We start from the raw sequence: 15357 nt of genomic DNA, 5'->3' as shown, positions 1-15357 counted from the left end.
TATATCTTATCTCATTTTACTGATAATTGAATTAATTCCTGGTAATTTTTCCGTAATCTTCTTCATATTGTCAATACTTTCAATTATAAGAAGATGTAATTCTTTTGTTTTTCTTCCTGGTTTGAATTTTGTTACAAGATTCTGAAATTTGAGAGCTTTGTAAAATGTGGGCTTTGAAATTGTTGAAGTTATATATCGTCTTCCTTGTGAATCTTGAATTTCGACATTTCTGAGTGTTCTTTTTAAATTTTCTCCAGATTCTAATAATGTCAATGTATTTAAACACCACTCTTTTGTAATTTGTTCAGGATTAATACGACCATGAAGAAAAGCATCATGTGCATCTAAATTTGCTTGAACTAATGCTTCTCGGCTCGAAATAGTTCTTTTTCGTTGGGCCATTTAAAAAGTTTTTTTTTGAGAAATGAATATTTATATATCTATATTTATAGAAATATATTTGAATTTATGAGAATATTATAGGCCTATATAAATTAGGATAATGAAAAAAATGCGCGCCAAAAAATGGCACTTTTTCGTTTACCATTTCGGTATGAGACGGTTTTTTTGTAAATTTTTTGTAAATTTTAATGAGTAAATACCATTGGCATAGACCATCAAGAAAATTAATTGATCTTGAGTGGCTCAAAGAATCTGTTAAGCAAATTAATGAGGGTAAGAAACTTAAAGACGTTTGTAAAAAAGCTCGTTTTAATAACGGATCTTACCGAGAAATTTCAAAGACTATGTTCAAAAAACTTGTTAATGAACATAATTTAGAATTAAAACCAAAACGGGGCCGAAAGCCAATCGAAATTAATCTTGTTGTGGCTCAGGCATATGCAAATTTGAAAGATTTAATGGCAAATGTCGGAATTAATCAAATTATTCAGAAAATCAGAACAGATTTTATCAATATAAATCATAATCCTGGCGAATTTGAAAAAAATCAATCTGAAATTCAAAAAAACGGAGAATTAAATTTTCAATCAGGAAGCTGGCTAGATCAAATTGATCGAACAACTCTAGTTCAGGTAGTACATGAAATTGAAGGAACTCCCATTGAAATTAATCCTATTAGAGAATCATTACAAACAGCAACATATATCACAAAAACAATCGAATCTCCATCTTATTTGATGGGAAGAAAAATCCATAAAGCAATTATAGCTGGTACACCCTCTCAAAATGAAAAAATCGAAGAAAAATATACTCCTAGAGATTATCTTGCAGCCAAATGTCACAAAATTTGGCATGCTGATATCCACTATTGGAGGAAACGCATAGGCAAATATCTCTTCGCAATTATCGACGATAGATCCAGAAAAATCATAGATTATAATTTGTTTTCCCAAAAAAACAGCATGTCAAATTTTATATGCATGTAAGGTCCACTTTTATGAGTTTCAGGAAGTAATTGGAGGCCATGAGTTAATGACATTTCATCAGTATCTCATAGCCTCCAATTACTTCATAAAATGGGAGAAACTTTGTCCGAATAGTTTAACATTCGGACAAAGTTTCTCCCATTTTATGAAGGAATTGCAGTGTAAGAGGTACATATTCATACTACGTACCTCTTACCCTGCAATTCCTATCAGAAAGTGTCAAAACTTTGGGTTAATTGCAAGACATTAACCCAAAGTTTGGACACTTTCAAGTGGAGATGGAAGGCTTTGGGGTATATATTAATATAATATACCTCAAAGCCTTCCATCTCCACTACAAATGGGAGAAACTTTGTCCGAATAGTTTAACATTCGGACAAAGTTTCTCCCATTTTGAGAAGGAATTGCAGGGTAAGAGGTATATAGTGACCCTTTATACCTCTTACCCTTTAATTCTCATTAATATTGGGAGAAACTTTGCCCCAATGATAAGTTATTCGGACAAAGTTTCTCCCGTTTCTGGAAGAAATTGAAAACAATTTGTACTTTAATCAGAGAACCAGAGTCTCCTAGGTACTGAACCTGAATCAGTGCCTAGGAGACTCTAGTACTTTATATAAAGCTGAGAAACTTTGAGGAAATTGTTCGACATTTCTTCAAAGTTTCTCAGCAATTTAGCGGGGAATGTTTGTTATATGGTATATATTACAAATGTATACCCCATAACAAACATTCCCCGCTAAAAGAAGTAAAATGTTATAACTATTAATTGTAAAAGAATAACAAATTACTCTAAATTTTATATGAAACTGAACTTTATAAGGCAGTGATCCTGAATCACTGCCTCATAAGATTCAGCTTCTTTGCCGAACAACGAAAAAGTAAGGCACCATTTTTTGTCACGAAAAGTGTCACTTTTCTGTCAAACCATTTTTATCGTTTTCGTTTACAACACTTCGCAATTTGGACCGATAACGGACTCGAAAACAAAAGCACATTTCACGCATTACTGGTAGAAAGAAAAATCGAGCACATTTTCATACAGCCGGGAACCCCACAAGCCAACGGCAAAATCGAAAGATGGTGGCCGTTTGTCGAAAAGAATTGTCAATCACAACGTGATCTAAGCAAAGTCATCAAATTTTATAACAATATGCCTCACTCATCACTGCCTATCAATCCTATTACAAAGGTCAGCTTTAAGTATAAAAGAAAGCATCGCACACTTTAGAGAGTAAAAAGAAGAGCAGGTTCCAATAAATTGTAACAAAAATACGAAATTACAAGAATAAACAGTTGATTTTATTAATATTATAGATAGAAAGAAAGCAGACTTACTAAGATGTGAAAGGAAAAGAAATTGAAATATGGTATATAAGTTACATATAAAAAAGTTTCGCGCTACTCCCAGGTTCCAGTCTCAAACAGAAATCTCAGAATTTTATCTCGCATACCAAGTTTTCTATAGAAAGTTATCAATTTATTTAACAAAACTCATTTCTCGAATAACATCATTCATACCGTTATCAACACGCCCATTTATCTTCATAAATTTCAAATATTGCATTTTATTCTTTTCCGTTACAATTGATTTTCCATTAATTATTGCAGCAGCAAAATATATAACCTGAAATTATTGTTTTTCTAAACTCATGGCTTGATTTGACATTTCTAACTACAACATATAAAATATCAAAATTTAAACTCCGTAAAAATTCAATCATTTATATCCTTACCTACAATATTTTTATTTCCTTAACTCTTTTTTACATCTCACCGTTCAAATAAAAAATTATGAAATAAAAAAATTGTATTTCTCTTTTTTAATAATGGTGTGTTTGCATTTACTTTCATAATATTAAAGAATATCATAAAATAAGTAAAGAGGTATAGATCCAAGGTGATGTGATTTTTGCATCCCTGGGATGGACGATACACCCAAAGTGTCACCTTTTTGGGATAACATGAATTTTAAATATCATGAGAGTTCTGCAAACCATATGCACAATATCTATTTAGCCTGACTTCTTGTATATATGAGTTAGACTTCTTAAATATTGTGCTTGGGGCGATATAAGCATTTCCGAGATTACCATCGTGCTCTATAGTATGCTACTTCTCCCTGGTTCTAGCTCAGTTCCAAGGATATTGGCGTTCAAGGATTTGGCAAGGTCCTTCCGAAGTCTCTCATTCGATGAGAGATTTCGGAAGAATCTTGCCTTAAAGTACTCCAACTCTTGTTCTTTTGTTCCTAAATAGTGAGAAAAGTTATTTGACTACTTAAGGAGTTAGTATGGGTTAGTCGTGTACTGAGGCACTGCGCGCCTCCGTACACCACTTAGCGGTTTTGACACTTTACGAAACCATTAACATATATTTTTACAACACAAACGACAACACTAGCTTAACCTTAAATATTTACAAAGCCGCCAACCACTTCACCCCACTAGCGAACTCACTAATGAAAAAAATAAACGTTCTCATAAATTTTCTTCTATATCTTCATCATCAATGTTAACTCTATTGTAGTCATACTTGAAGTCATAAAGTTTCTCAAGTTTTGAAATGCATAGTCTTGTTAACTTACCTTCATCATCATAAGTTTTTATAAAACTACCATGACAATCTTTATACACAGTCAATGTATAATCTACTGGTCTAGGATGAAGTGTAAAGAACATGTTATACTCAGGAAGGAAGAATAAATGTTTAAATGTATGTTTGTTATATTTTTCGATTTGTATGAGTTGCTTTTGTTCTGTCATTTACATCCAAATAAAATAAAAAATAAACTTAAAAATAAATGATATCACCACCCTCACACGTATGAAAACATCCATTTAAATTTAGGTGAAGTGGTGAGATCTCACCTGTTTTCTCACCTCTTTTTTCACCCTGTTGAATTCATTGCTTTATTCCTCACTGTCGTCTGCTTTCTCCAACTCTTCTAACTTCTTCCTAAGTTCAGCAATGTTGTCCTCATGAAGTTTAATCTTTCTCAAAATTCCTTCTTTATCTAATGGTTGCTTTATCTTTCTAAACTGAACTCTACCATCCTTCATAGTATGAATGTAAAAACCTTCTGGAATAGTTCCTGATTTAATGTATTCTACCAAAAACTTTTGTTTCATTGCTCAGTGACTTTATTTGTCATTTTACTCTAAGGTGAAGCTAGCACAGCGATAATGGATTTCATGACTTTTTAGTATTTCATGCAATCTTAACAGATAGCCTTACAAGTACTTCCAGTATCGCTAGCTGTCCCTCCTTTTTATATAACTCCATGACATTTATAATTTCGCGAAACTTAACAGGTAGCATAACAGATTAAAATCAGATGAGGTTTTGAACCAAAATTTCTAAGCAACGTTGTCAAGGATTTTTGAGGAACTAGGGACAGAGTGTGGCAAAGTCCAAGATTTAATTTATCTTCATCTGTTTCATCAGCTATCTCATCTAATATGCCAATATTTTATTCATAACTCGTGGCAAACCCACTAACCTTCATTATGTTCATCTGCATGCTTCATCTGATAGAAAGTATGACTTTCATTAACTCTGTGAGATAATGAAAACTACTAGGGACAGAGACCATGGCAAAGTTCATGACTTTCATTATTTCCAGAACTTAATGAAAACTACTAGGGACAGAGACCATGGCAAAGTTCATGACCTCCTTATTGCATGAACTATTTCATCATTGTTCTCATGTATGACCTCCTCATTGTTCTCATGTATGACCTCCTCATTGTTCTCATGTATGACCTCCTCACTGTTCTCATGTATGACCTCCTTATTGCATGAACTATTTCATTATTGCATGAACGACCTCCTTACTGTCTTTCATAAGCGTTTCAAAGTCTCCTTTACTCATTACTTCAATCTCATGCTGTTCACAGTAGTACTTAAACTCACTGTATATGTCTTTGTTGTATGTTATATTGCTTCCCATGTACTCCATGAATTGTTTAGGGTAGATGGTTAGATCTAACCTCATTTCTACCCTCATTTCTACCCTCAGCCGCTAAGCGGCGAGACCCAAAGGGTCTTGAATTTTCATGATTTCTTCGTAAATGATTTGTCAAACATGAACGTAAATGTTTTGTCATGATTTCATCGAAACTAAACGTATATGTTTTGTCAAGACTTCTTTGTATATGTTTTGTCATGATTTCTTCATCGTAAATGTTTTGTCATGATTTCTTCATCATAATGAGTGTAAATGTTTTGTCGAAACTTCATCGTAAATGTTTTGTCGAAACTTCTTCATCGTAATGAGTGTATATGCTTTGTCATGACTTCTTCATCGTAATGAGCGTATATGCTTTGTCAAACATGAACGTAAATGTTTTGTCATGATTTCTTCATCGTAATGAGCGTATATGCTTTGTCAAACATGAACGTAAATGTTTTGTCATGATTTCTTCATCGTAATGAGCGTAAATGTTTTGTCATGATTTCTTCATCGTACATGTTTTGTCATGATTTCTTCATCGTACATGTTTTGTCATGATTTCTTCATCGTACATGTTTTGTCATGATTTCTTCATCGTACATGTTTTGTCATGATTTCTTCATCGTAATGAGCGTATATTCTTTGTCAAACATGAACGTAAATGATCCAAAAATAATGTTTAGGGTAGATGGTTAGATCTAACCTCATTTCTACCCTCATTTCTACCCTCATTTCTACCCTCAGCCGCTAAGCGGCGAGACCCAAAGGGTCTTGAATTTTCATACGGAATCTCTTCGTATATGTTTTGTCAAGACTTCTTCATCGTAATGAGCGTATATGTTTTGTCAAACATGAGCGTATATGTTTTGTCATGATTTCTTCATCGTATATGTTTTGTCAAACATGAACGTATATGATTTGTCGAAACTTCTTCATCGTAATGAGCGTAAATGTTTTGTCAAGATTTCTTCGTTTATGCTTTGTCATGATTTCTTCGTATATGTTTTGTCATGACTTCTTCATCGTAATGAACGTAAATGAACCAAAAATAATGTTTAGGTGAAGAGGTGAGATCTCACCTCTTTTCTCACCTCAGCCGCTAAGCGGCGAGACCCAAAGGGTCTTGAATTTTCATGACTTCTTCATCGTAATGAGCGTAAATGTTTTGTCATGACTTCTTCGTATATGTTTTGTCATGACTTCTTCATCGTAATGAACGTAAATGAACCAAAAATAATGTTTAGGTGAAGAGGTGAGATCTCACCTCTTTTCTCACCTCAGCCGCTAAGCGGCGAGACCCAAAGGGTCTTGAATTTTCATGACTTCTTCATCGTAATGAGCGTAAATGTTTTGTCATGATTTCTTCGTATATGTTTTGTCATGATTTCTTCATCGTAATGAGCGTAAATGATCCAAAAATAATGTTTAGGGTAGATGGTTAGATCTAACCTCATTTCTACCCTCTTGAATTTTCATACGGAATCTCTTCGTACATGTTTTGTCAAGACTTCTTCATCGTAATGAGTGTAAATGTTTTGTCGAAACTTCATCGTACATGTTTTGTCATGATTTCTTCATCGTACATGTTTTGTCATGATTTCTTCATCGTACATGTTTTGTCATGATTTCTTCATCGTACATGTTTTGTCATGATTTCTTCATCGTAATGAGCGTATATTCTTTGTCAAACATGAACGTAAATGATCCAAAAATAATGTTTAGGGTAGATGGTTAGATCTAACCTCATTTCTACCCTCATTTCTACCCCCTTGAATTTTCATACGGAATCTCTTCGTAAATGTTTTGTCAAGACTTCTTCATCGTAATGAGCGTAAATGACCCAAAAATAATGTTTAGGTGAAGAGGTGAGATCTCACCTCTTTTCTCACCTCTTTTCTCACCTCATGAATTTTCATGATTTCTTCGTAAATGATTTGTCAAACATGAACGTAAATGTTTTGTCATGATTTCTTCATCGTAATGAGTGTAAATGTTTTGTCAAACATGAACGTAAATGATTTGTCATGATTTCATCGTAAATGTTTTGTCAAACATGAACGTAAATGTTTTGTCATGATATCTTCGTATATGTTTTGTCATGATTTAATCGTATATGTTTTGTCATGATTTCATCGTATATGTTTTGTCATGATTTCTTCGTATATGTTTTGTCATGATTTCTTCGTATATGTTTTGTCAAGACTTCTTCGTATATGTTTTGTCATGATTTTATCGTAAATGTTTTGTCATGATTTCTTCGTATATGTTTTGTCATAGATTTCTTCATCGTAATGAGCGTATATGTTTTGTCATGATTTTATCGTAAATGTTTTGTCATGATTTCATCGTATATGTTTTGTCAAGACTTTTTCATCGTAATGAGCGTAAATGATCCAAAAATATATTTTAGGTGAAGAGGTGAGATCTCACCTGTTTTTTCACCTCTTTTCTCACCTCATGAATTTTCATGACTTCTTCATCGTAATGAGCGTAAATGATTTGTCAAACATGAACGTACATGTTTTGTCATGATTTCTTCATCGTAATGAGTGTAAATGTTTTGTCAAACATGAACGTAAATGATTTGTCATGATTTCATCGTAAATGTTTTGTCAAACATGAACGTAAATGTTTTGTCATGATATCTTCGTATATGTTTTGTCATAGATTTCTTCGTATATGTTTTGTCATGATTTAATCGTATATGTTTTGTCATGATTTCATCGTATATGTTTTGTCATGATTTCTTCGTATATGTTTTGTCATGATTTCTTCGTATATGTTTTGTCAAGACTTCTTCGTATATGTTTTGTCATGATTTTATCGTAAATGTTTTGTCATGATTTCTTCGTATATGTTTTGTCATAGATTTCTTCATCGTAATGAGCGTATATGTTTTGTCATGATTTTATCGTAAATGTTTTGTCATGATTTCTTCGTATATGTTTTGTCATAGATTTCTTCATCGTAATGAGCGTAAATGTTTTGTCATGATTTCATCGTATATGTTTTGTCAAGACTTTTTCATCGTAATGAGCGTAAATGATCCAAAAATATATTTTAGGTGAAGAGGTGAGATCTCACCTGTTTTTTCACCTCTTTTCTCACCTCATGAATTTTCATGACTTCTTCATCGTACATGTTTTGTCATAGATTTCATCGTATATGTTTTGTCATGATTTAATCGTATATGTTTTGTCATAGATTTCATCGTACATGTTTTGTCATAGATTTCTTCATCGTAATGAGCGTATATGTTTTGTCAAGACTTCTTCGTATATGTTTTGTCATGATTTAATCGTACATGTTTTGTCATGATTTAATCGTACATGTTTTGTCATGACTTCTTCGTAATGAACGTATATGTTTTGTCATAGATTTCTTCGTAAATGTTTTGTCATGATTTAATCGTATATGTTTTGTCATAGATTTCTTCGTATATGTTTTGTCATGATTTCTTCGTAATGAGCGTATATGTTTTGTCATGATTTCATCGTATATGTTTTGTCATGATTTCATCGTATATGTTTTGTCATAGATTTCTTCGTATATGTTTTGTCATGATTTCTTCGTTTATGTTTTGTCAAAACTTCTTCGTAATGAGTGTAAATGATTTCATATGATTGTTTCCCTCGAAAAACCGAGAGAAGAGATTCCATATGAAAATCGCAAGAATTTGGCTCCTGGTTTGAAATATTATTATGTTCATAGATTTCATCGTATATGTTTTGTCATGATTTCATCGTATATGCTTTGTCATGACTTCATCGTAATGAGTGTAAATGTTTTGTCAAACATGAACGTAAATGATCCAAAAATATATTTTAGGTGAAGAGGTGAGATCTCACCTGTTTTTTCACCTCTTTTCTCACCTCATGAATTTTCATGACTTCTTCATCGTAATGAGCGTAAATGATTTGTCAAACATCAACGTACATGTTTTGTCATAGATTTCTTCATCGTAATGAGCGTAAATGACCCAAAAATAATGTTAATGTTAGAATGTTAGATCTAACACCTTTTCTAACATGTTTTCTAACATGGAGGATTTCATTAGATATAAATATTCTTCCTTCATTTCATTCTATACACAATTTACATCATAGACAATTTAATAGATATAATACTTTACTGTTTCATTAGATATAAATATTCTTCCTTCATTTCATTCTATACACAATTTACATCATAGACGATTTAATAGATATAATACTTTACTGTTTCATCTGATATACACATTCTTCCCTAAACATTATTTTAGTTAAAGTCCATCAAATATTTTTAGGATACTTTCAGCAAATAATGTGTATATCTAATGAAACAGTAAAGTATTATATCTATTAAATTGTCTATGATGTAAATTGTGTATAGAATGAAATGAAGGAAGAATATTTATATCTAATGAAATCCTCCATGTTAGAAAACATGTTAGAAAAGGTGTTAGATCTAACATTCTAACATTAACATTATTTTTGGGTCATTTACGCTCATTACGATGAAGAAATCTATGACAAAACATGTACGTTGATGTTTGACAAATCATTTACGCTCATTACGATGAAGAAGTCATGAAAATTCATGAGGTGAGAAAAGAGGTGAAAAAACAGGTGAGATCTCACCTCTTCACCTAAAATATATTTTTGGATCATTTACGTTCATGTTTGACAAAACATTTACACTCATTACGATGAAGTCATGACAAAGCATATACGATGAAATCATGACAAAACATATACGATGAAATCTATGAACATAATAATATTTCAAACCAGGAGCCAAATTCTTGCGATTTTCATATGGAATCTCTTCTCTCGGTTTTTCGAGGGAAACAATCATATGAAATCATTTACACTCATTACGAAGAAGTTTTGACAAAACATAAACGAAGAAATCATGACAAAACATATACGAAGAAATCTATGACAAAACATATACGATGAAATCATGACAAAACATATACGCTCATTACGAAGAAATCATGACAAAACATATACGCTCATTACGAAGAAATCATGACAAAACATATACGAAGAAATCTATGACAAAACATATACGATTAAATCATGACAAAACATTTACGAAGAAGTCATGACAAAACATATACGATAAAATCATGACAAAACATATACGTTCATTACGAAGAAGTCATGACAAAACATGTACGATGAAATCTATGACAAAACATATACGATGAAATCATGACAAAACATTTACGAAGAAATCTATGACAAAACATATACGTTCATTACGAAGAAGTCATGACAAAACATGTACGATTAAATCATGACAAAACATGTACGATTAAATCATGACAAAACATATACGAAGAAGTCTTGACAAAACATATACGCTCATTACGATGAAGAAATCTATGACAAAACATGTACGATGAAATCTATGACAAAACATATACGATTAAATCATGACAAAACATATACGATGAAATCTATGACAAAACATGTACGATGAAGAAGTCATGAAAATTCATGAGGTGAGAAAAGAGGTGAAAAAACAGGTGAGATCTCACCTCTTCACCTAAAATATATTTTTGGATCATTTACGCTCATTACGATGAAAAAGTCTTGACAAAACATATACGATTAAATCATGACAAAACATATACGAAGAAATCTATGACAAAACATATACGAAGAAATCATGACAAAACATTTACGTTCATGTTTGACAAAACATTTACGATGAAATCATGACAAATCATTTACGTTCATGTTTGACAAAACATTTACACTCATTACGATGAAGAAATCATGACAAAACATTTACGTTCATGTTTGACAAATCATTTACGAAGAAATCATGAAAATTCATGAGGTGAGAAAAGAGGTGAGAAAAGAGGTGAGATCTCACCTCTTCACCTAAACATTATTTTTGGGTCATTTACGCTCATTACGATGAAGAAGTCTTGACAAAACATATACGATGAAGAAGTCTTGACAAAACATTTACGTTCATGTTTGACAAAGAATATACACTCATTACGATGAAGAAGTTTCGACAAATCATTTACGAAGAAATCATGACAAAACATATACGATGAAGAAGTCATGACAAAGCATATACGCTCATTACGATGAAGAAGTCATGAAAATTCAAGACCCTTTGGGTCTCGCCGCTTAGCGGCTGAGGTGAGAAAAGAGGTGAGAAATGAGGTTAGATCTCACCTCTTCACCTAAACATTATTTTTGTCTGATTTACGCTCATTACGATGAAGAAGTCATGACAAAACATATACGCTCATTCCGATGAAGAAATCATGACAAAACATTTACGATGAAGTTTTGACAAATCATTTACGTTCATGTTTGACAAAGCATATACGTTCATTACGATGAAGAAATCATGAAAATTCAAGACCCTTTGGGTCTCGCCGCTTAGCGGCTGAGGTGAGAAAAGAGGTGAGATCTCACCATCTACCCTAAACATTATTTTTGGATCATTTACACTCATTACGATGAAGAAGTCTTGACAAAACATTTACGAAGAGATTCCGTATGAAAATTCAAGAGGGTAGAAATGAGGGTAGAAATGAGGTTAGATCTAACCATCTACCCTAAACATTATTTTTGGATCATTTACACTCATTACGATGAAGAAGTCTTGACAAAACATTTACGTTCATGTTTGACAAAGAATATACGCTCATTATGATGAAGAAGTTTCGACAAATCATTTACGCTCATGTTTGACAAAGAATATACGCTCATTACGATGAAGAAGTCATGACAAAACATATACGATGAAGAAGTCTTGACAAAACATTTACGCTCATGTTTGACAAAGAATATACACTCATTACGATGAAGAAGTTTCGACAAATCATTTACGAAGAAATCATGACAAAACATATACGATGAAGTTTCGACAAAACATTTACGCTCATTACGATGAAGAAGTCTTGACAAAACATTTACGAAGAGATTCCGTATGAAAATTCAAGACCCTTTGGGTCTCGCCGCTTAGCGGCTGAGGGTAGAAATGAGGGTAGAAATGAGGTTAGATCTAACCATCTACCCTAAACATTATTTTTGGATCATTTACGTTCATGTTTGACAAAACATTTACGCTCATTACGATGAAGAAGTCTTGACAAAACATTTACGAAGAGATTCCGTATGAAAATTCAAGACCCTTTGGGTCTCGCCGCTTAGCGGCTGAGGGTAGAAATGAGGGTAGAAATGAGGTTAGATCTAACCATCTACCCTAAACATTATTTTTGGATCATTTACGTTCATGTTTGACAAAACATTTACGCTCATTACGATGAAGAAGTTTCGACAAATCATTTACGTTCATGTTTGACAAAGAATATACGCTCATTACGATGAAGAAGTTTCGACAAATCATTTACGTTCATGTTTGACAAAGAATATACGCTCATTACGATGAAGAAGTCTTGACAAAACATTTACGAAGAGATTCCGTATGAAAATTCAAGGGGGTAGAAATGAGGGTAGAAATGAGGTTAGATCTAACCATCTACCCTAAACATTATTTTTGGATCATTTACGTTCATGTTTGACAAAGAATATACGCTCATTACGATGAAGAAATCATGACAAAACATGTACGATGAAGAAATCATGACAAAACATTTACGATGAAGAAATCATGACAAAGAATATACGTTCATTACGATGAAGAAATCATGACAAAACATGTACGATGAAGTTTCGACAAAACATTTACACTCATTACGATGAAGAAGTCTTGACAAAACATGTACGAAGAGATTCCGTATGAAAATTCAAGAGGGTAGAAATGAGGTTAGATCTAACCATCTACCCTAAACATTATTTTTGGATCATTTACGCTCATTACGATGAAGAAATCATGACAAAACATATACGAAGAAATCATGACAAAACATTTACGCTCATTACGATGAAGAAGTCATGAAAATTCAAGACCCTTTGGGTCTCGCCGCTTAGCGGCTGAGGTGAGAAAAGAGGTGAGAAAAGAGGTGAGATCTCACCTGTTCACCTAAACATTATTTTTGGTTCATTTACGTTCATTACGATGAAGAAGTCATGACAAAACATATACGAAGAAGTCATGACAAAACATAAACGAAGAAATCTTGACAAAACATTTACACTCATTACGATGAAGAAGTTTCGACAAATCATATACGTTCATGTTTGACAAAACATATACGTTCATGTTTGACAAAACATTTACGTTCATGTTTGACAAAACATATACGTTCATTACGATGAAGAAGTCATGACAAAACATGTACGAAGAAGTCATGACAAAACATATACGATGAAGTTTTGACAAATCATTTACGTTCATGTTTGACAAAGCATATACGTTCATTACGATGAAGAAATCATGAAAATTCAAGACCCTTTGGGTCTCGCCGCTTAGCGGCTGAGGTGAGAAAAGAGGTGAGATCTCACCATCTACCCTAAACATTATTTTTGGATCATTTACACTCATTACGATGAAGAAGTCTTGACAAAACATATACGAAGAAATCATGACAAAACATTTACGCTCATTACGATGAAGAAGTCATGAAAATTCAAGACCCTTTGGGTCTCGCCGCTTAGCGGCTGAGGTGAGAAAAGAGGTGAGAAAAGAGGTGAGATCTCACCTGTTCACCTAAACATTATTTTTGGTTCATTTACGTTCATTACGATGAAGAAGTCATGACAAAACATATACGAAGAAGTCATGACAAAACATAAACGAAGAAATCTTGACAAAACATTTACACTCATTACGATGAAGAAGTTTCGACAAATCATATACGTTCATGTTTGACAAAACATATACGTTCATGTTTGACAAAACATTTACGTTCATGTTTGACAAAACATATACGTTCATTACGATGAAGAAGTCATGACAAAACATGTACGAAGAAGTCATGACAAAACATATACGATGAAGTTTTGACAAATCATTTACGTTCATGTTTGACAAAGCATATACGTTCATTACGATGAAGAAATCATGAAAATTCAAGACCCTTTGGGTCTCGCCGCTTAGCGGCTGAGGTGAGAAAAGAGGTGAGATCTCACCATCTACCCTAAACATTATTTTTGGATCATTTACACTCATTACGATGAAGAAGTCTTGACAAAACATTTACGTTCATTACGAAGAAGTCATGACAAAACATTTACGCTCATTACGATGAAGAAGTTTCGACAAATCATATACGTTCATGTTTGACAAAACATATACGATGAAGAAATCATGACAAAACATATACGCTCATGTTTGACAAAACATATACGCTCATTACGATGAAGAAGTCTTGACAAAACATTTACGCTCATTACGATGAAGAAGTCTTGACAAAACATATACGAAGAGATTCCGTATGAAAATTCAAGACCCTTTGGGTCTCGCCGCTTAGCGGCTGAGGGTAGAAATGAGGGTAGAAATGAGGTTAGATCTAACCATCTACCCTAAACATTATTTTTGGATCATTTACGTTCATGTTTGACAAAGAATATACGCTCACTACGATGAAGAAATCATGACAAAACATGTACGATGAAGAAATCATGACAAAACATGTACGATGAAGAAATCATGACAAAACATGTACGATGAAGAAATCATGACAAAACATTTACGCTCATTACGATGAAGAAATCATGACAAAACATTTACGTTCATGTTTGACAAAGCATATACGCTCATTACGATGAAGAAATCATGACAAAACATTTACGTTCATGTTTGACAAAGCATATACGCTCATTACGATGAAGAAGTCATGACAAAGCATATACACTCATTACGATGAAGAAGTTTCGACAAAACATTTACGATGAAGTTTCGACAAAACATTTACACTCATTATGATGAAGAAATCATGACAAAACATTTACGATGAAGAAATCATGACAAAACATATACAAAGAAGTCTTGACAAAACATATACGTTTAGTTTCGATGAAATCATGACAAAACATTTACGTTCATGTTTGACAAATCATTTACGAAGAAATCATGAAAATTCAAGACCCTTTG

General features: G+C 32.9%; 2 protein-coding genes across 2 annotated transcripts, besides 1 other annotated feature; one reads left to right on the top strand and one right to left on the bottom strand.

Annotated features, from left to right (window-relative positions):
• Positions 1 to 6: 6 nt before the first annotated feature.
• TVAGG3_0112810 (uncharacterized protein) lies at positions 7 to 402 on the bottom strand (the record flags this gene model as incomplete). The annotated part of the gene is made up of 1 exon (XM_001294982.1): positions 7 to 402. One exon carries the CDS (start codon positions 400 to 402, stop codon positions 7 to 9), a length of 396 nt encoding a protein of 131 aa, XP_001294983.1.
• A 188-nt stretch (positions 403 to 590) lies between these two features.
• Positions 591 to 1388, top strand: TVAGG3_0112800 (transposase-related family; the record flags this gene model as incomplete). Its single annotated transcript, XM_001294983.1, has 1 exon — positions 591 to 1388. One exon carries the CDS (start codon positions 591 to 593, stop codon positions 1386 to 1388), a length of 798 nt encoding a protein of 265 aa, XP_001294984.1.
• A 22-nt stretch (positions 1389 to 1410) lies between these two features.
• Positions 1411 to 1920: a mobile genetic element.
• Positions 1921 to 15357: the final 13437 nt, after the last annotated feature.

This window comes from Trichomonas vaginalis, chromosome IV (genome assembly GCF_026262505.1).
Source record: "Trichomonas vaginalis G3 chromosome IV, whole genome shotgun sequence".
In the NCBI taxonomy this organism is placed as follows: domain Eukaryota; phylum Parabasalia; order Trichomonadida; family Trichomonadidae; genus Trichomonas; species Trichomonas vaginalis.
Note: the sequence above shows the minus strand (reverse complement) of the source record. Positions and strands in the feature narration are given on the sequence as shown.